General features: G+C 38.6%; 1 protein-coding gene across 5 annotated transcripts in view; it reads left to right on the top strand.

The window, feature by feature from the left end:
• The window catches only part of CCNYL1 (cyclin Y like 1), a 41,801-nt gene extending 22,858 nt beyond the window's left edge, over positions 1–18,943 (top strand). For all 5 annotated transcript variants that reach the window (XM_032190092.1, XM_032190094.1, XM_032190093.1 and 2 more), the window contains 8 exons: positions 1,114–1,148; positions 2,640–2,740; positions 4,177–4,212; positions 4,940–4,991; positions 8,612–8,731; positions 10,799–10,965; positions 14,761–14,923; positions 17,751–18,943. In XM_032190092.1, the coding sequence (XP_032045983.1) occupies positions 1,114–1,148; positions 2,640–2,740; positions 4,177–4,212; positions 4,940–4,991; positions 8,612–8,731; positions 10,799–10,965; positions 14,761–14,923; positions 17,751–17,867 (791 nt within the window). In that variant the 3' untranslated portion in view covers positions 17,868–18,943. The remainder of the gene's footprint in view (positions 1–1,113; positions 1,149–2,639; positions 2,741–4,176; positions 4,213–4,939; positions 4,992–8,611; positions 8,732–10,798; positions 10,966–14,760; positions 14,924–17,750) is intronic.
• Positions 18,944–22,536: the final 3,593 nt, after the last annotated feature.

Genomic DNA, 22,536 nt, shown 5'->3' with positions numbered 1-22,536 from the left:
ATTCAGTATTCCTCAATTATAATGTACTGAAATGTGTATGCTTGTATTCATGCAGAAAAATGGTCTGCTAGGTGAGTTAATAGCTATTAAACTACTCTCTGAAGTTCATATTAGTTGGATGAATTGTTTTTTACAGGGTATTTTTTACCAACAAATCAAGCATAAGGATTTATTTTGTAATTTCACTGGATCTTCTTTAGTTAAACTTCCGTAGGATCAGTAGAATTAATATCCTTAAGTTCTCTCTCACTGAGATGTTATCATAATCATGAGATTTTTTATTTTTTTAAAAAAAAAAAAACAAAGACTAAATTTTGACATTCTCTTCAATTTGTTATTTTTTGAAATGTGTAAGAGAATGTGTCCTTCTTACAAGTGGTAATAATTTAAGGTCAAAAGGTTGGAGCAGGAGGTACAGTTACCTGTCCAGGCTGGCCACATTTGTATAGGTTGTTTCACTTTTAAAACTACCTGTGCAACTCTCAGCTGTCATCTAACAACAGTGTTTTGTTTCACTGCTATTGTTACAGCTGGGAGCTAGTCCTTGATATTTTCTTTAAGTCTGACAGTCTGAGGTGATTAAATAAAATGGTTGCAGTTATCTGATAAATACCTACTTGTAGTTTGTGCCAGCATCGTCTTTGTAGTGAAATAACTTTTTACCTTCTGCTGTCTAATGGGAAGAGAGAGAACATGTACATAAGGCACTTCGGTTCCTTCTTAGGTGTCTTTGGCAAATTGGCTATGTGGTGGTTTTACTTCGCTAAGTGGTTGCTGTTTGATATTAGACATTATCTCTTCAAACTATCTTAAAATCACCCAGCTTGTCATAGTGACTAACATCTGTTCAATGCTGAGACGTTTTCCTGTCAGTGTGATGGGCAGTAGTTATTCTGCAACATACATGTGGAAAGCTGGAAGTAGTGCGTAGTTTGCTAGGTTGATAAAATTTCACATTTTTGCTCAAAATTTACTTCTCTAGAGACCTAACAGTCAAATTAGAAACTTCTAATGCTCACGTACTTCGGAAGACTAGGTTAATAGGATGACTTGATTGAATGTAAATCAGGATTCTATTTTAGAAAAGTTCACATTCTTTCTCCATTTTTCTAGTGAGAGAGAAGAGGAAGAGTAACCACATCAACCATGTAAGTAAAATTCTTAGAGAAACAACTGTGGTAGTTGTATGTGTATGGTCCTGCATACATTCTAAGTCATTCTTAGCAAGATAAAAATTAATTATCTTTGCCCATCTTTAAAAATAAAAAATAAATAAGCAGGCATAGTATTACAGAGCATAGAGTAGCTAATGACAAAAGAATAATAATGGCTTTCTCTTTTATCAGTCTTAAGCATTTCAAAACAGTAAGGAATAAAATACAAGTCAAACTGCCTATGTTGGTATTTAAAACAAATAAAACTGGATTAATTTCTCAGCTGAGATGACAAGTCTTAAACAACTTACTGTTTGAGCATCACTGTAAGGCTTATTGTAATGAACATTCAGCATAAAAAAAGAATGAAGAACAAACAGTATCATCAGCATGAACAAATAATAAGCTATTAGCTTTAAAGTTTGAAAATATGCTCTAAGCTGCTTCTGCACATGGATATTTTTCTTTGATGTGACTTATCTTCCATCTTTTTTATTAATAAGTGGATAAAATAATGACTAGTAATGGAACATACTAAAACAAAGTTTAAAAGTGCTGCCTAGCAGAAGTGTCTACTGATAAGTTACTAGTAAGATAATATTTCAAATGTATTTAATACAATTATGGGGTTATCCAGCCCTCCCTCCTTATAATACCAGCTTTAGTCTGCCAGCACCAAGGTGAACTGTGATTGGATTGTTTTTGGTGGTAGTTCTAGACATGGCTTTTAAAAATATGGCTGCAGAGACTAATACATCTTGAATTGCTAGATTAAAACTTTTCTCTCGATTATGATGATATATCTGAGTTCAAGGAATTCTCTAAAAATGCTCAGGGAAGCCTGAGTTAGTGTTACAATAACATAGGAAAATTTCTTAAAGTATAAAATCTACAGCATTAAGACAGGTGACAAAATAGAACAGTTGTTTATTTCCAGATTTCAGATGCTAACCAAGACATGACTGAAGAGAGCAAATGTTAGGGAGAGGTTTACTTTTTTCTAATATATAAAAGAACTCAAAACACAAAACTGTCTATACAGGAAGAGATATTGGATAACCAGAAATGTAAAGGAGTAAGATGTGGTGTAAAGAAAGGGAGAAAATGATGACGGATATAAAAAGAAAAAAAATCTAAGAAAATCTTATAAGGGAAAGGCCGAGACCAAATCTGGCAAGAGTGGAGTGAAAGAACTGAGAAAATCAAAGGACTTGGCTGCTTTAGCTGCAGCTAATTCTGCTGAAAATTACTCATCTAAAAATATGTATATTACAAGGGATAGCTTATAAGCCAATTTTGCACAAAGGCTTATTCTGAGCGACTTGATGGCTATGAGGTAGCTTACACACCAGGAGCAATCATCTACAAAGACCTCTCAGTAGCTACTTTAGCTGTAAAGCTGGTATTCACTGTGGTTAAACCAAAGCTTACAGAATCAGTCTTTTTGAATTTATTTCCTGTTGTTTTCTTTTCCTCCTCCCAAAGGTTTCTCCAGGGCAGCTTACGAAAAAATACAGCTCATGCTCAACAATATTTATAGATGACAGCACGGTCAGTCAACCTAATCTTAGAAGCACAATAAAGTGGTAAGAGCCATTTATTATCAATAACGGGCTTAGTAACATACTGCTAAGTTTATTTGGGATTTTTGTGGTGGTGTCTGTTCCAAAGGTAGTATCACACTTCAGCGATGGGAGCATTATTCAAGTTGGTCATGGAAAAGGTGTAGAGGTCCAGTTAATTAAATGACTGCTGAAGTGGACTTTCTTTTCCCTTTTCTTTTTTCCCTTTCCCTTTCTTTTTTTCTTTTGTTACAGAGCTAATGTATCATATTTCAGAGTAGTTGTCATACACTTGAGAAACTGAACCAGTGCTGAAATGTGTAAGCGTTTTGATTTTAAAACTGTGTATTGGGGTGAGTTCAGAGTCTTCAAATTCAAAGCCAAATCAATAAACTGTAGATCTGGGAAAACTTGAAGTGTATTTTGTATGGAGTTTCAGGAAAAGTTTCTACAACTGTTTGCTACTTCCTGGTGGTATTAGTCTGCCCTCTAGTTGTGGATAACAGTATATTGCTGGCTTTGATTTTAGTTCTAGTGCCCATTTCTTCCTGGTATGTTTCTTATGTTAGATGGGTGAGTTCGACAGTTAGTTAGTTGTCTTGGTTCTCCAGTAGAAATGGCGGTTTTAGCTGTTGTTCTGGATACCACAGAGACTGTTCTTCTCATCTGGAATACTCTACATGAGAAGTGCTTGAAGGGAAAGGAAGGTACAACAGCTTCAGGCCCAGAAAGCTTTACTGTCTTAACAGTTTAGTAGAGTTTGGAAATATCTAAGATGATTTTTTGCTTTCAAATTTGGTTTCAGACAAAGGTATCTGGTGTGTTATTTATCTTTTTTTTTTTTTTAAAGAAGAACAAATGTAAAAGATAGTGCTGATGCAGTTTTGAAGTAGTGTACAGTTGGCAATAGATCAGTGCTTGTCCATGATGATTTCCTGTGATGGCAGTATTCCTGTTGTCACTGTGACTATCTGAAATTTGTCCGCAGTAAATGAGTGTCAACACTGGCATTCTTTATTTTGCAATTAAAAAAAAAAAAAAAAAATCTTAAATTAGACAGCCAGAGATACAGAGTTGAAACATAAGCAGAGTATATGCAACATCAAATAGAACGTCACATTTTAGTTATGAATAGTCCACATTTTCAGTAAATGTCACCTAATCAGGAAATGAAGGTACGTGTTTAAAATCCAGCATAATGTTATTTCTTTCAAGGCACAAATATCTCTACATCAAATGTAAAAGTAGTTTGGCTAGCAAGTCTGATTTGGCTAGTTTTTCTTCAGGCAGGTAAGGATCAGAAATGGGGTAACGGGTATTCAGGAATGTGGGAGGATGCTAATAGATTATGGGTTCTGAACAGTTTGCCCTGAACAACTTTTGCATCAGAATAATCTGCACAGGATATGCTACAATATGCTTTGTTAAAACTGTATTTTTCTCCTTTTTTTTTTTTGTAGTGTAACATTAGCAATATTCTACCACATAAAGAACAGGTGAGTGTGCTCTTCTCTTTCTTTTTTTTTTTTTTTTTTTTAGCCAGGGATATGGTCTTGATTATTTCAGTAACAGCCAGTTATAAGAGTTGAAAAAAATCTGGTAACTTCATGATGTATCTGCTTCCTTTTTGTACCCCTTTTTGAGTTGATATGCAAAGGTCCATAATACACCTATCCAATGACACGTGCTTCAAAGCATAAAAAGTCAAAACAGAGGGAGTGAGGAAAATACACTTAACTCACCACGCGTCAGCCTTTGGACTTGGGTTAGCTGTACCTCTGAATGCAGAGGTTCAGATCAGTTTTGATATGTGAAGGAACACACTATCCCATGTACAAATAACCATTGCCATTATAGCTAATTACAGCATGTGCTTCAAAATTGCAGCTGTCTTTTTTGAAATAATGATATTAATGACATGGTTTCACATTTTAAAGGAGAACTGTACTAAGCATAATGTGAACTATGGCTTCTGTATTTAGAAATTCAATTTGACTTGCTGGTGAGAATGTGGATAACTTCACTGTTTAGCTTGTTAAATATTCAGTTGTAAGATCTTACCATTAAATGCTTTGCAAAAATGCAACATAATTTCACGCATTGTTCTAGGAAAAGATGAACTATAAAATATGTTCCTTTATTCTTTAATAAATAATACTTTTTAGTGGAGCATAGCATTACCAATTAAGTCTTGTTGTTAAAACATAGATTTTTACTTTGTAGAGATTCAGACAGATCATTGGATATTTTTGATGAAAAATCTCATCCTCTCACAGTAAGTGTAGCTTTTTTTGATCCTCTGAATGTGTATTAATATACATTTTTTTGAAAAATCTTGTTCCATAGAACTTATAAAAAAAAAAAAAGTCTTAGCACCAGGTCAAAAGCAAATTGATGGTAAGTTTTATCTTTATACATAAAATACAGTGCAGATGGTGTCTGCTGGATTTCTGATATCAACAAGATCAGGAACAGAAACTAGTCTTTCTGAATATTACAATGTATGTTTGGTTTTCTCTGCATTATCTGAATCTGTCTACATGAATCAGCATGTGCTTGCTTTATATACTTTTCATACCAGAGCTGTCTTGTCTGACTCCTTCCTTTTTCCTCTTTTAACGCTACTTTAGTTAAGTTTAACAATTTATTTGGGAAGACATAGTAGGTATGTTCCTAATCTTTTAAGGTTGTAAACAGGAGTATTTAATGTGTGAAGCATCACACAGAGTAGGAGACAGCAATCCTTATTTTAAAAGGCAAAAATTTTAAGCCAGTATGTTTAATGCTGTTTGCACTAACATCTAGGAGCATTCAGTATGTGATTCCAACGTAAACGGTTCTGGTATACCTTTTTAGGCAATCTTTAAGATGCAAAACCTCATAGTACAGGCTAGCTCAAGATTGGAGGAGTGTGTGCTTTTCATGTTCAGTTTGAGCACTACTAGCTTTCACTGTCCTGTAGGACAGCTTACTCTATTTTCTTTCACCTGAAATAAATTTAGCAAAGCTGTAGTGTCTTTAAAAATTCACAGTTCACTCTGTGACTTATTAGAGTGAATGCAGCTTAATTTAGCTCACCTATTTGGCTTGTTAACAATCAGTTTAAAAAAAAAAATGTTTAAAGTTTTGGTAGAGGTTCATCCATAAACAGGACCTATTGTGCTGGGAATTGTATACTTTAATAAACATAACTCTTGACTCAATCAAAATAATGAATTTCAGAGAAAAGCTATATAGATTTCTTGTATGAAATGTGGCACTTCAAGAAAAATACCTGGTCCAAAACTGTTTTAAGTGCCTCAATCAGTTGATTCATATTGAGAATTATTTATGTAAGATGAACTCCATCCGCTTCATCAGACAATTTGTTTTCTTTTTTTTAGCAATCTGACATGTTTTGATCAGCTCGTATAGCTCCCCTCCTAATTAGTGAGTAGGAATAGAGGAAAATCATTGTATCCTTTAGGGAACACTTAAAGGTTTATTCTATCCTAGTGCAGTACACAGACAGATATGTAGTGTTAAGGCTCTATGTCATACTTTTGAGGGGAAAGGTATAAATTACTTCTTAGTGTCTTTAGCAATAGGGTTTGGGGCCTAGTATCTACGGTTCCTTTAAAGATTAATTGGAAGAAATTTTTGCACAACTTGTCCTCTATAAAGATTCAGTTACAAGGAAGTCCAAATCCAGATAACTATCCAGGCTCTCTTGTCCTTCATTACAAAAGTAACAAACTGCAAGTTACCAGCATCACAGGGCTCAATCACTAATACTGGTCCTAGACTTTTCCTCCTCAGTTCCAGTCAGCAAAAACATGTTTCCATGTGGTTTTGTACTGCACATACTGACAGGTTCTGGAGGGCTCCATTTGCTATTCTGCATGATGCTTTTGTGTTTCAGTCAATTCTAGTATCTTCTTCACTTGTCTCTTTATCACAAGTTTTTAGGTACAAGATCACTAATAGAATGTTGTGCTTCCACCTCAGAAATCTTTATTTTTGGGAACCTGGTGTTGCTCAGGAACAGCTTTGTTCTTTGGGTCTACATGCTTCTAGTATTTCCTTGTTTATTTAGCATGTTGCATCCTTCATTTGTGAGGACCTTAACATCCCCACCAGAGAAGTAATGTGGAAGAACACAGATGCAAGTTACTGAACTGTGAGTGTAGCTGGGCCTAGATACTTCTGTATCAGTAAATTAAAGGCTATACTTGCAAGTACATTCCCATTGGAGAAAACTAGTGTTATTGTGAGATCCTTTTTTTTTTTTTTTTTTTTTTTTTTTTTTTTTTTTTTAATAATGCAAACCCTTTGAATTGGCTTGTAAGTTTGGCTGGATGTAGGAAAAAGAATCTTAAGCACTGACTTATGAGATCTTGTCTACTTGTTGCCTGTTTCTCCTTGCTGGTGAAGGGAGAGAGAGCAGACAATTTATTGCACCGCTTTGGATCCTCTCAGAGGCAAAAGGGGAAAGTATATGTGCCGAGCACTTGTGGTTCTCTTCTGTCCATGAGAACTTGTCTGTGGTCAACAGTATGTTTTTGTGAATAGTAAGCCCCAATGGTAGTGCCAGGATCTGTTGCTGCATGCTGGTTCGTTTTTCAGAGTAATGCTCAGTTATAGGGATAGCATGTCTTCCCACCTCTTTGCTCCCTTACAAAAGCCCTCTATGCTGACTGTTGGTTCTGTAGACAAATTATAAAAGCAAAAAGTTTTAATACATGTGAGCTTGAGCTCAGCCTCAGTCACACAGGGAATTATGCAAGGGGGATTCTGCCCATGTTATTTATAATGTTGGTTAGTGGTCTATTAGAAGGTTGTGTAGACAACTTACCTCTTCTTTTACTTGACACTGTTATCTGGCTATTTTGAACTACAAAGCCACATGAAAATACTTGCTTCTTTGCTTATGACTACCTGTATAACATAAAGTAGCTGTGCTGTTCTCACCTGGTTCTGTATTGCACTATACCTGTAACCTGGAATACAGGTACCAGTCTTGCAGAATAAATGTGCAAGGCTGGAGTTCTTCATTACTCGTTTTAGGATTGTTTTCACAAACTTAATTATTTATAAGCTTTTCTTCTCTTCTGTATTTAGAAATAAATTTAGCATTTAGTATTTAGAAATTTATATAAAAAAAAATAGAAATTAGAGTTAGAATTAATTAGAATTAATTTTAAATTAGAAATAATTCAAATTTAGAAATTAAATTTAAATTTAATCTAATTTTATTAAATTAGAAATTTAAATTTAAATTTAGAAATTTAGTATTTAGAAATAAACTTAGTATCGTGTCACAGTTAAATCTAGCTGTTCATTAGCTTTGTCTTTCTGAAATTTCTCAAGAACAAGTCTGATGAAGACGATGTAAGCTACCATCCAGTTCTGCCTGTGATGAAATTATTGAAATGTGTTCCTATGCTTTTCCTCAGCTGAAAAGGGGATCTTGTGAACTTAATCTTGCTTTTTGAAAAGTCAGTTTTTCCCTTGTGTGTATACACCTGTGATTTTCTTAACTTGGAGAAACTTTCAGGGTTTTCTTTTTAACTTTTTTTTAGTCTGTAAAAAGTTCCATCTGCAATAGTAAGCTCCTTTTAATAATGATACTAGTTCATGTTCTTTCCCATTAGTCTTACAGATCAAAAAAGTGTTGACAACACAGACCTTATCAGCTAAATCTATTCCTTTTTTTTGTTTTGTTTTGTTTGCTTTGATTGTAATACTCATTATTGCAAGTCTATTTATTTCTTTCAGTATATGATCTTGTTGTAGCTCTTTGTGACATGAGCATGGTTGTATGAGCTTCTACTTGGTGAGAAGAAATAACTGTGTGTGGCTGTTCTTTACAGTTAATAAAACAAACTTTCAGTAATTCAAAGGACTTTATTTCAGCGGGAAGAAGTTCCAGATGACTACTACAAGCATGACCCTGATCACAAGCACATCTACCGGTTTGTTCGGACACTTTTCAGTGCTGCACAACTGACAGCTGAATGTGCAATAGTGACATTGGTAAGAGATGCCTGATTACTGAAATTTAAGCTTTTAGAATACTTTTGTCCTGTCAGTGAGTGAACTGGGCCAAACCACAATTTAAATAGTTATAGTACCTCATGAAACCATGTTAATTATGAAGACAGAAATCTTTCCAATTAACTCGTTTGTATACTAAGTAGTCACAGAAGTGGTTAAATTTAAAGGAACTACCTTTCCTGTTTATAAATATGTAATGCTTTATTACTTGTCCAATCAAACATTTGTTTATTTCATAATACGTACCTCGGTGAAGAAGCTTGAAAAGGGCAGATAAAATGGTGTAAGATAAACAGCAGGATAGCAAAGACATCTTTTATTTCAGAGGTATGGAGGCAAGAGCAGGAGATTTGACCTCATGTTAAGAACAGTGCACAAATAACACACCCTAAGGGGTTAAGGATCAATACTGCAGGAATTCCATGAGATAAACGTTCTCATTATGTCCTTCAGTCATTGCCACCTCTCTATCTGCCCCCTTTCTTTTCTTTTTTTTTTTTTTGAACTCTTTCCCCAGGTGATGTGGATGTACTTGGAACTTAAGAATACTTGTAAAAGGATGTAAGTTCACTACAGGTGTTTGCTTTCCAAAACAGAGATGGGATTAAGAAAAATGATGATACTGATCACTTTCTTTATGCACACACATTTAAGTTTGTCTGCACGTATGTATGTGTGAATATACGTGCACATATGCACACACATGCAGGTATATACCTATAAGTACGTAAAGGGGAAGGAAAAGACACAACCTATATAATGACTGCGTTAGAAAATCTCTTAAACTCTGCACTTCGTTGCACACTAGACTTCAGTCTTCATTGTGGCTTCTGACAAACAATTTGAAAGGAGAACAGAAAAGAACTGTCACCAAAAGACTGTGGCAACTAAGTAGACTCAGCTTGAAGGACTCTTTATTAAGTAAATAAGCTAATTAAAAGGGCTATATAGTTAGAGCTATTGAAACTCAGAGTAGTTTGAGGTTTTTGCTTTTCCAAAGATACACAAATGATTTGACAGAATAAGATGATAAATAACCCCAGGCAATCTAGCCAGCTGAAATATTTAACAAAAAATAGTTGGCTTTAAAGTGGACTTTACCACTAGATGGCTCTGTTATTATAGGAACACTTTTAGTCCACTTGGAGGTTACAAACGAAGGACGGGAAGAAAGCATAAGGAGATCCTGGTAATAGGTATTGACCCTGCCACTGGACCTATTCAACAGCTTCCTGTACCCACCAGGTTTAGGGAATGTGATGTCAAAAACGATCTATATTCAAATTATATATATATATAATATTATATATAATGTAATATTCAAATTTGAAAGTGCTAGTTATTTAGTACGCAGACCATTACAGGAGTGTTAAATAGTAGAAAACTTTTAAGGAAGGCATTGCTTCAATATCTTTGGGCTAATTTGAGATTGCATGGGAACATATCTTAACATATCTTTGAACTTGGATATCTCACTGATGTAGATGAAAGTGGAGGATGACATTGTTGTAGGTAAAGGAATGAAGTCTGTTTCTTGGAGGATGAAGCAGAAATAGTACTATAATGCCTTATTGTGGAGAGATATCAATTAATGCATCTTTGTCCAATGACTATAGATCACAGTGCTAGTTTTAGTACTTCCTGTTAAGCTGCGAGTGCTGAACCTTAACCATGATAAAAAGTTAGCGTGGTGTTGAGTGATTTACTATCCCAGATAGGCCCTAATAGGCCTTGTCAGTGACTGACTGAAAGAACTCTAGCAGTGTTTCACTGTAACAGCAGTACTTGCTGCTCAGAACTGATTCTTCAGTATCTTTATTTTATACCTTGGTGGTCCAGTTCACTTTTTTCAATAAAGAAACAAACCTCTAATTCTTGAAAGCTGAGATTCTAAAGTGTAAGTAGTTACCCACTGATACTTATTTTTATACACTTAGTTGTAATGGGATAAAATATATTTGCATATTTGATCAGCCAAACATGCTAGTCACAACTCAGCTCTAGATCTTAATTACACATGTAAAACTTTTTTTTTTTTTTTTATAGGTTTATTTGGAAAGGCTTTTAACCTATGCAGAGATTGACATCTGCCCTAGTAACTGGAAGAGGATAGTCTTAGGAGCTATTCTGCTGGCTTCTAAAGTCTGGGATGATCAGGCTGTTTGGAATGTGGATTATTGCCAAATATTGAAGGACATTACTGTTGAGGACATGTAAGTTGCAAGGTTTGAATAATCTGTTCTTCCAGAATGGTAATTTTTGTGATCATGCCTTACTGAAAAAAATGTCTCTGGTGCTATGATGTCTGGTGTCAGGCCTCATTCCCTTTTTTAACCTAGGAAACTTGGGTTATCCTTACTTTGAGACAAATCTAGTTTAGTATTTCTGACTACTGGGCTGAGTAACTTCAAAATTAGTTTTTTTTTAACCTTTTTCCTCCAGTGGTGAGCCATGGGACTGGCTGCTTTGCATTGGTGTAACTTCAAAGTGCCCTACATTTATTCTTACCAATAGTCTTTCTGGGGAAAAAAAAAAAAAAAAAAAACTGTTAGAACTAAACTTGTTCCTTGCGTATTGTGTTTTAAAATTTGAAAAATTGCAAGGTAAGATGTCACTTGTGACTTAGGCTTTGGCTAGATGTAGGAGCAAACATTTAAGTATTTTAAGGTGGCAGACAGGTGTCATTTCTGTTGGTATCTATGGCTCTGTGTGTTGCATCTAGCTGCTGCTACAGGTCTTCCTCTTTGGGTGAATTCATAAACTTGCCTACATTGCTGAGAACAAATTTCTCAGTCTTACCACTCCTTGTTTATGTAAAGCTGTTTCTTGTATATATTCTTGTCTCCGATACTGGATCATTTTTTCAAAAATTTTGAATCCGTTCTCTTTTCCTGCTGCACTCAGCTTTAAACCCTGCAGTTTCAGAGGATGTTCATCCTTGTGGCTGTGGGCCCAGGCTACAGGCTGGAGGTGTGTTTATGTGGAGCAGATTTGGCCCATAAGATTTCTGTTAAATTCCTTCTTGCGAAGCTCTTTCTGAAAGCTTAGAGATGTCAACATTTCTAGTTCTTCTAGCCAATCTCCTGCGTTTTCTTTATCATGGTGGTAGAAATCCTAGAAAGCTAGCTTCGCATCACACTTTCTGGCTTTAATAAACTTTGTGAAATGCTCTGTCCTTTTTTGAGTTCCATCGTGCTGTTGTGCTGTGACTGTGTCCAGGCTTATGTAGTAAAAGCCAGTTCTAGTACAAGACAACACTGAGGTGGTAGCAGTTCATACACAGCACTAGTAGGCTACTTAAGTTAAATACTCTGTTCTTGCCCAAAGCTTTCTTCCCTGGATTCAGCATAGAGCTAATGTTTAAAATACAGTAAGTAAATATCTATCTAGGGTAAATTCCTTTAGTAGGAGGAATATCCAGATTTGTTCCTTTTAGGTTGCTTTTTTTGGGGGGGGGGGGAGGGGGGAAATTTTTCTATTCTAAAAATAGAAGAGTTTGTTTCAATGAAACAGTTTTTGTGTTTCAAATTATTTTGTTTTGCAAATATCAACAGCAAACATAATATCTTGTTTTATGCATACCCCTTGCCTGAGAGTTCTTTGTCTCCAAAAGCAGGGCTGTGCCAGCCTGCTTTCTGGAAAGCATAATTAGTGATTTTATACAATGTACATCTTCACTCAACCTGGCTCAGAGTGCTCATCTATCTGAGGAACATACTTGAAGCATTGCTGCAAATAACTCTGAGATGGCTGAAGTGGGGTCAGCGATGCTAGGAGTGCTGGAGTATACATCTTGCTCTTTTTGATGTCCCTTCTTCTAGCCCTATTTGGGACAAATCAAATTGATAGCACTGAAAATATCTGTAACAAGCAGGATGTTTATTCTCTATTGCCAGTGCTGGGTCTCCTGAAATTGTCAGTACTTACATTTTCAAAGCAGTGATGGTGCTGGGAAAAAAAAAAAAAAAGAATTTAGGTGGTTTTTTCCTCCCTAGTTTGAGGATGGGAAGAGAAGCTGTGGATGCCCCACCTCTGGAGGTGTTCAAGGGCAGGCTGGATGGGGCTTTGGGCAACTTGGTCTGGTGGGAGGTGTCCCTGCCCGTGGCAGTGGGACTGGAATCAGATGATCTTTACGGTACCTTTCAACCAAAAACCATTCATGATTCTGTGATTTGTTAAAGAATGTGTGCTACTGGCCTCGTGAGTAACAGATGAATTAGTTTGCCTTAGTTTCCTTCCACTCAAGATAGATAAAGTGCTCATCTTCTTTTTTTCCTACCACAAGCCCTTTCTCCTTTGACCAAAGCAAAGTTTGTGTGTGTTTGTTTTTAACTGAAAATGTCTTTTTGGTTGTGGTGTTCTTTGTTTGTGTGTTTTGTTGTTTTTGTGTTTTGTTTTTTTTGGGGGGGGGGGGGGGGGAGGGGAGCATGTTTTGGTTTTGCTTGCTTACTTCTAATGGGGGAAAAAATCAAAGGAAATTAAACTGATATTTGGAAGTCATCCTTTGTCAAAACTTGCTTGCTTTGATTAGAGTGAATCCATAATCACTGAAAAATTAACTGTGCAGCTGCTAATCTTGCTGTGATTGCTTGTTAAGGGGACACATGCTGTTCATTCTTTCAGCTACATATATTTGTAAATAAGGCACAGCAAACACATGGGCATTATGCTTTCCCAGGTTTTAAACCACTATTAATAGTCTTGTTAATCCAATGAAGAATTGTATTTTTATACAATTAAAATGTATTAGTGTAGTGAGTACAAAAGGGGCAGTGAAGAGCATTTATTCACAGGGTAAATCAAGCTCTGATCAGCTGATCATCAAAACATTATCTGATTTACATTTCTATAGGCTTATGACCATATGAACAGGAAATTAATTTTGGCACTAGGTTCAATGGTGCTCAAGTCCACTGTGCTAGACACAAGCACAAAGCTGCTATTGATATTGAGACCCACCATCCAATACAGGACACAACCTGGATGATTCCTTCATTTATTTCTTCCCTGACAGGTAAAACATCAATTTTAAAAGCTCCCAAAAAGCAAGAACAGCCTTGGCACTGAATTTGTGCAACATATCTCCTGGTGTATTTACACTTGACTTACACAGTTGCTACATCCTATAGATAAAGGTCTGTTGCCAGTAGGAACAGTCGCTGTGACTTAGTGTTGAACTGAATTGCTTGGTTTGGGTACCACCCGGTTCTCCCAGGTTGATTTGTTTATTTAAAATAAGTTTTTCCTCTGTAGAACATCTCTGATATACTTGACCATGGTACAGTAGCTGAAACAGCTTTCTTCTTATGTCACAGCTCTTTCCCCACTTTCCTCCAAATATTTTGCCCAGTGAAAACAGACGAGTGAGTAAAAACTGGACAGTGCCCTTTGACACAGTACTTTGTTATCCTGCCTAATGCTATTGAGGAGAAAATTCCTTCTCCCACCTAATGCTGCTTATTTATTTATTTATTGGAGATGAATCCATGTTGCTTCAAGAGGCTTTTTTCTGTGAGATAATAGCAGCAGCTCTTCATAGATCCATTTGTTGCCGTGGTGATCTGCCTACTCCTTTTGTTAGTCCGCCTCTACTTCAATAAACCCCCTTCCTGTTATCAGCCTGGTGAAAATGTCTGCAAGTTCTTCAGAGCTAATAAACAGCATACATCATTCCTTTCATCTGATCACTATAGTGTGGGGCCGTACAAGAGAGTGAGAATGGCGCATGAATTGTACAGCTGCACTAATGGAACTCCGAAGAATGAGCCTCCTGGTCAGCCGAGCGAGTGCACGACAGGGCACTACCTTTCTCTCTTAGCTGAAGGTGCCAGGACTCAAAAGCTGCACCTTGTTTTGAGCACCAGTGAATGAACTGTCTCTTGAAACTAATAATGCAGGCCTCTCAATGACTATTTCAAAGTTACTGGTTTTAAAAACTAGCCTGAGGTCTCTTCAGAATTTTCTGCCAGCTGAAACAATCTTTTTTTCCTTTGTTTTCTGCCTCCTAGGAATGAGATGGAAAGACACTTCTTGGAGCTACTGCAGTTTAATATCAATGTTCCTGCCAGTGTTTATGCCAAATACTACTTCGATCTCCGCTCCCTAGCAGATGACAATAACCTGAGCTTTCTGCTGGAGCCTCTTAGTAAAGAGAGAGCACAGAAACTGGAGGTAATGGTCTGAGGTTGGCTGAGCAGGGGATTGTGTGTGTGCGTGTGCATGTGTAGTAAGAGCATCTGTTGCTAATCATATTAAGTGGCGGTTAGAAAAACTAAAAAGCTTTTAGATTAGTGTATTACTATTACAGGCTGATTTAACCCCTTTATAACTACAGTTAGCGCTTTTAAAATCATACCTAGGCTAAACTAGTATCCTGAGGAAAGGAAGGGAACAGAGATCATGGAAGTCTAGCAGATCACTAAATAAAATGGATTTTTGGAACTGTAGTTCAGCTAGGCTACTGAAGATTGAAAGGATTAGTGTCATATGTAATGGATTGTCTGTCCTTCCCTGGTCACAGTCAGTATTCCAAGCACCTAGAGACAGTCACACTTGGACCTTTCTAAATACTACCAGCTGAAGGTTTCCCACTGCATCCCACTGCACAGCTGCTTTTAAATTTAGAGGGAGTGCTCTTACTGCTCTCATGGTTTAATAAACCATTTGTTAGGGGGGCAGCTGCAGAAATAGTATGTTTCTTTTCGCAATCTTTAGAACCTCACATTTCCAAAGAAATGTTGCGTTAAGACAAACTTTTGGGATAGCTGCTTCTTAGGAGTACTTCAGCATGTCCAGAGGAGTATAAATATAGATTACTGACCCTTTTTGCTAAATGGAGAAGGCTGCCCTGCTGCAAGTCCCCACAGCATTCCTTCATATGAAGGCTTGTTTTGAAGACCTTTTCCAGTGTCAGACTTTATTCCTTGTTGGTGAATATATATACGATACTTTGGAAATATCTAAACTACCTGGGTTCCCAGGCAAAATTTCTTGTTGGATCAGTGCAACCTTTCATCTGTCCGGGTTTAATTGATGACTGTGCATGTTGTTTTGTTGACCTTTCAACAAAGGCATTAATGCAGGCCCTGTGTACGCTGATACCATAACCCCTTTCAAAAAGGGGTGTGCTATGGTATTCTTGTCTATTGTCCACCCCCAATAATTCTGCCAAGTGCCTTTTTTTTTTTTTTTTTTATTTCATCCCAAAGTGGTTGAACTTTGGGAATAAGTGTGATCCCTCCTGGTCCTTTGGAATGATAGGTATGATATGTCTACAAATTCCTTTATTTAAAGTTAAGCAATGCAGCTCTTCTGCTTTGTCTCACCCTTGTTACTTGCACTTTAAGCTAACACTGTCACTAATTGTAAATGTGGTTGTAGGGCAGTTCATATTCCACAGGAAATTGTTTACTGAACTGCTCAGTGCCTATGGCATAAGTGGATGATTTACAGATTGTGAGCCAGTTTTGTTTCTTCTTTGCTAGCATTTGGGAGCTTGGTATTTAAAACCAGAGTAATTTTCAGCATGGCGTGTGATTTGCCATAACACACCTACTAACACACAGAGGGCATTTTGATTTCTAATTCTGAAACATGATAAATATTTAAACCATTTGCTAAACTTCTTTTTAATTCTACCTTTCTGTTAGAGGCACATGAGAAGCTGATAGGAGCCCTTATGAAGCAGTGAATTAGTATTCCAGGGACTGAAAACTGATTTACAACATGTGGGTGACTGGGGCTAAATATGTCAACACAGGTTGCCTTATGATTGATGTGCTAGCATTAGAACAGGATGGAGAGTCTGTCTGGTCTTGCACTGGGAGCTCATACAGCCAGTGTCTCAAAGAATGCCACTCTTGAGCCAAATGCATGCCTCCAGAAGGTCGGCAGAAATAAATGTAAATAATTATTTTAAAATACACTTAAGAGTTTATTCATGCTCAGAGTGCTTTTCACCTTTTGAACTTCCAGAACACTTGGCTGTGCTGAATGGGTTCTGCCTTAAAGGGAAGGTGTAGGCTTGTAGCTTATTGCAGGACTCTGAAAGTTCATCTGGTGCTAGATGGTAAATAATTAATGGAAGTAAATGTTCAGAACTGAAATTCAGTTCAGCCTTTTATTACTGGCATCCTTACTTGTTTGCATTGATCATGTCTGAAAGCTTCAATCAGAAATAGACTTTATGGGGAGGATACACGTTATTTTCTGGACAATTTTGTTACTAGAATTGAAATAATTTGGCTTGATACTAGAAAAGCTGCACTGGACTAAAAGCTGCTTGAAATAGCAGAGAAGAGGTAAGCCAGTAAGTGGCTGAAAAAGCCATTAAATATTAAGTTGTCCACACGTGCTGGTATTTAATAGCTGTGTTAGTGCCATGGTTATTGCTGTGCCATTGAGCAGTGGGCTGCCCTCCCTTCTTGACCTGATCACATGAGTGATCTTGGGAAGCTTGGGGAAGAAGGTGTAGAGAAAGTAAGGGCAAAACTAGAGGTCCTAGTACAGCTTTGTTTTCACTGAGTGGCCAAGGTACTTGAGGAAGTACAGAAACCATTTTAGCTTGAGCCTTTTCTCTCATAAATGAGAAAATTTTGCTATATGCATTTTTGTGCTGTTAAAAACCTAAACACTAGACCTAGCTACTGTGTGCGCTTCTGTACATAACTTGCACAAACTTGTAAGTCTGAAATGAATCCAAGTTTGCCATTAGGTAATGAGGCTGGCAGATGAATGAAGATACTCAGATATGGAAACCACTCACCTTTCTAATGTCTTAATTCCAGATGGATAGGATTCTTGTTAGCATGGGGAGGGACCCCCTCAATGTTTTCCCTCCAAAGTAGTTCTTATTTACTGTCATTCTTGGTTTAAAAAAAAAAAAAATCACAGCTACAGGGTGCCTGCTGTGTTGGTATGACACTTGTAAAAGCTTCCTTGAAATGTTCCAGTTTTTCTAATGTGTATTTTTGTTTTTGTTTCTGAACATGATACCTAGGCTATCTCCCGGCTGTGTGAAGATAAATACAAAGACTTGTCAAAAGCTGCTATGAGACGTTCTTTCAGTGCTGATAATTTAGTTGGTATCCGCCGTTCTAATGCCATCCTCTCCTGAGGAGAGAGAAAGGTGCAGCACCATGAACCAGCATCCATATCAATCGGAGGAATACCACCACTCCATGCACACAAGCCAGCGGTGATGGTGTCTTCCAGCAAAAGGAGGAGAGGAGGGGTAAAATTAGCCAAGGGAGCCCAGAGCTTGAGGAGCATACTTGGTGCAAAAGACAAGACCTTTATCAAATCAACTCTCTCCTCCTTTTAATTTATCCAGAGGTGCAAAAACAAACTTCTCTCCATCTTTTCCCCACAGATGTTTGCTTACTATGTAGGCCTATAGCTGTGAACTCTTGAGGTTTTTAATAATAAGTAGTTTTAAATTTTAGAAGTTAAACACTAACCACATTACTATAGTTACAATGTTCTTCCCTCCTCTCCCCTGTCATCCAGAGTCTCACTGCATTTGTATTTCAGGAAAATGCAGTGTTAACAAAAACAAAACAGAAAATGGGACTCTTTAAAGTATAAAGCCACTCTGGAGCTGAAAACAATAGCATAGACATGTGTTGATGGTTTTTTCCCTGGTTTGGCTACTAAAAGCTGCTATTATTGGTGATCTGTTCGTAACCAAGAAGCTGCACAGCAGGAAGGAATCCCAGCTCTGCACCAACTTCACTCCAGTAGAGATTGTCAAAAGACTTTGAATGTTTTGTCTGGGGGCAGAGAGATGGTTTTATGTATTGTTAAAATATATAGGGTCCATGCTGCATTTCTTGTGAATTATGGTGCTTCTCTCACTTTCTAATACTTATTATTGCTCCGGAAGAGACGCAATCTGTATATTTTTTCTGAGGCATTGAATGAGAAAGTTGGTCTGGAAACATCATCACCATCCCAAACAGTGTAGCAATCCAGTGGTAAATGGCATGTGTGCAGCACTGCTTCTCGAGTTCTACTGCAGATCTCTTGTGCTATATACAGTGGAGTTCCTAAAGCTGATATTGTGCATCCATCTGGCTCTCCTTGAGTATTTGTTTCTTGGGAGGAATTTATATTCATAACGAGACAGTAATGAGTTTGAGAATCCTGGACTACCTAACAGGGTAGGTTTAAAAAAAAAAAAAAAAAAAAAAAGTTCAATTTATAATTGTCAAAAATATTTCTTTAAAACTTTTTTCCCCCTAAAGTGAATTTTATCTTGTGCAACTGCTCTTGGGTTTTGTTCCTTCTGAGACTTTGGAATGGGACCTCACTATCAGGCTCTGAACCTGAACTCTAAACAGGATAAGTATTATTAGACTCTTCCTGTTACAAGTCTTTGTAATATCTTCCCTTCTTGGATCCAAATAGATTCTAGGCAGTTTGTCCTAGGAGCAGATCTCCCTCCAAATGGCACGGTTTCTGTGCACTTCCTCTTCCAGCCAAGGTCCAGAAACTTGCACTGAATAGCAAGTCCATATGCTTTTGAGAGTGGGGATGTCTGAGTGCAATCGGTTTGGCTGCACTCAACTGTTAAAATGATGCATAAAGTCTCTTGTGGTATGCAAATATGCCAGCCCCTGGCTCTCAAATCCATGGAACTTGGCACTTCAGGTATTGATCACAATTCAATTTTGAAAATAATGCTACATCTTCAGGTGGTTTTCCTTTCTCATGTTTGTATTAAAAGAAAAGCTAATAAACTCTATTTTAATTAAAGTTAAAGGTAAATGTGTGTTCTGTACAGTTGTCTGATTTCATTCCCCTCACAAGTATTTGGTGCTGTGCAGTTTCTTTCAAGTTACGGCAAAAGCGGGGGGGGCTGGGGGGGGAATCAGTGGTGTGCATTAGAGCCTTCCCCTTTCCCCATACCAGCACCCTGTGTTCATTTTACTGCAGTTACTTGTGAACGTCTCTGGAGCTGGCAGCAGAGGTCATTTGGCAACTGTGAAGTGCTCAGTCTGCAGCATCGGGCAGGGCCCTGGCAGCTGGCTTCAGCTGAAGGAGTGGCAGGAGCCTTATGAAGCTGCCCAGCTATTCCCCTGCATCGCTTCCACTTGGAACTGGGCTCAGGCTGCTCCAGTAACTAATCACTGACAGTTTCTTTGCACATAAACGACCTTTAAGTAGGGTGAATCTGTCTGGAGGTGATTTTATGTTTTTAAGTCCTCCCTTGAGTGCTAAATTGGAAGCTACGAGTGACCAACTCCTGGATTGACTTGTGACCTAATTGCTAATGAGCTTTTCTTTCCTTAGCACTGCCAGGTGCCTTCAACTTTGTGAGGTCAGTCTGGATTCACTTCACTGCGGGCTGGCACGTGGTTTCTGCAGATACAGCCATTCAGCTCCAAGGTGCGCAGGAGACTCGTGGCAGGCCCTTTACCTTTTTGCCAAAGGAGATGAAGGCTCTTCCTGCTGATCTGTCTGGCAGGTAAATGACGACTCAAGCTGACAGCTGCTTCTGCATCCTGTCTTCCAGGAGACTGCTGCTTATAACTTAATTTTGTCTAGAGCCTTAACTGGCTCCAGTTTTTCTGTAGCTTAGCCCAGAGCACTTAGTCGATAGGATTTTGATCTGTTCAGCAGATACTAAATAGAGCTCAACTACTACATGACCTCTTAAGAGAGGGAGAACAGCAATTCCATTTAACATTTAACATTCTGGTCTATCTGAAAGAGAGCCTGGAAAACAAACCTACAGCATTTCTTAAATAAACAATAAGAAGTAAAACTTACAGAGCGCACTTGAGAGGAAAAACAGTGATACTGTTTCAGAGAGAATTCTATTTAGGTGGGTCTGCTGTGAGCTGAACTGGGGTGGGGTATAGATACCCTGTAACTTCCGCTATTCTTAATGTTGGCAGTTCTGTTCTTACAAAGGCAAAATAAAAATTAGAATCATAGTAGGATTAAAGTGAATGTTACCTACCTCTGCTCCTTCTGTTCACCTACAGGAATGACGTATCTTGTGACAGGAACGCTTGTTTCTTGCTACCCAACAGCTGAATAATATTTAATCTGTGGTGAGCTAACCTCTGGCTGCGTTCAGTTCCAGGGTAGTACTCCTCAAATGGTAGGAAAATAATTTGCTTAGACAGTAGCTACATCGTGGTCCATCAAACATAATACAAGCATTGTGTGTTTGTTGTCCATATGGGGAGCAAATCACTATTTCTGGGCTACATTTGGCCCTTGGGATTCAGCAGGCCTCTACCTTTGTGTATGGAGACTGTGTATTTTGTTTCTAAGGGAATTTTATGAGAACTACTTCAGTGTGGGTTTGGCAGTTAAGAGGACAGGCACTTCAGGGATGGAATAAATGTCAAGAACATTGCTTCTGGATAAGAATATAGGCATCAAGACTAACCTGAGCAAGCAGAAGAGGCCACAAGAGCAATTGAGGTGAGAGCTTGCGCAGTGGAGCTGGCAGCCATGTGTGGGCAGCCCGCCCTGTTCAGAGCTCAGCACCGGGAGGGCTGCTGCCCTGTCCTGAGCTGCTGTTCCCGCAGAGCAATAGTGCAGCAGCAATGCTTAGGCCTGGCTTTCTCATAACATTCTCTGTAAAAAAGGCAATCACAACAAATGCAGTGTGACACTACAGAAGTGAATATAAGTGCACTGCTGTACTAATACATCCCCTCCCCACCCCCCCAAGTTTAATAGCTGAGGAATGCATGTGGCTGACCGTGGGTTTGTTTGCCATAGAAGTCTCAGGCTGCCTTTGTGGACAGGCATTGCTAGAAGAAACCACCACGTTGCCTACTGCTCCTGTGATGTAAGAACCCCATTTGTGAGGACACATTCTCCCTGTGCTGTCAGGTACTGTCATTCCCCATACCACCAAGTAAGTGAACTTTTGCTGCATTTGCACTGTTCAACTCCAAAGGAAGCCAGTGACTACCTCAAGGGTAGCCTGAGTTTTCCAAATGGGGCATGGAATATGCGCTGTCAGGGTGGGCTCTGTGCTGCCATACAGGAGCAGAGTCCTGCAGGTGGCTCACCAACAGCTGCCTGTAGCAATGGCCCTTCCCATGCTTGAAATGAAAACACTGTCTTGAGGTGGCAGTGGATGGCAGCTCTGCCAAACCTCTGTTTACTGAAGAGCTGAGGACGTGGAGGCTTCCTGGAATGTGAAGGTGGTAACGCTGCTGCCAATGGGGTGCTATTTCCAGAGGAAGGTGGTGGGTGTCTTCAGCTCCTCGCTCAGTCAGCCTCTGACTGTTCTGGCTGTACCTGAGCGCAGGGCGGGGAGCAGATCACCAGCACGGCAGGATCAGGTGAGTCAGGCTGCGCTGTCGGCTCTCCGTCAGTTTTATCGCTGGGCGCTGGAATGCTGCTTCCAGGTAAGAGATCCTATCTGGTGGGACCTGTGTGTGCCTACACACCTAACTAGATAGCAGAGTCCTGCACGATTAGTCACAGCGCAGCCAGCTTAACCCCTTGCTGTCCTCATGGAGTGCTCTTCCCAACACAGGAGAGTACACAGCAGGTGGCAACACGGATGCTTAAATCAGTATGCAACATCCTACTTGCCTAAGAGCTGTCATCCCTTTGGCCTGGCACGAACCAAAGGGCAACTCTTCAGCACCTGATCTCAGTGCGGGGTGAGGCACTGATACTGAGCAAACTGCAGAACACCAATAAAAGTTGATCGTTAACCCTCTGCCACCGCTGAGGTGTGACCTTGGACCGTCAGGGAAATGCTGTCAGTGAGGCCGTGGGCACCTGCTGCCGGCACCTGCTGCCAG

Source organism: Aythya fuligula, chromosome 6 (genome assembly GCF_009819795.1).
Source record: "Aythya fuligula isolate bAytFul2 chromosome 6, bAytFul2.pri, whole genome shotgun sequence".
NCBI lineage: Eukaryota > Metazoa > Chordata > Aves > Anseriformes > Anatidae > Aythya > Aythya fuligula.
The sequence above is the reverse complement of the archived record's forward strand: the minus strand, read 5'-3'. Positions and strand labels throughout refer to the sequence as shown.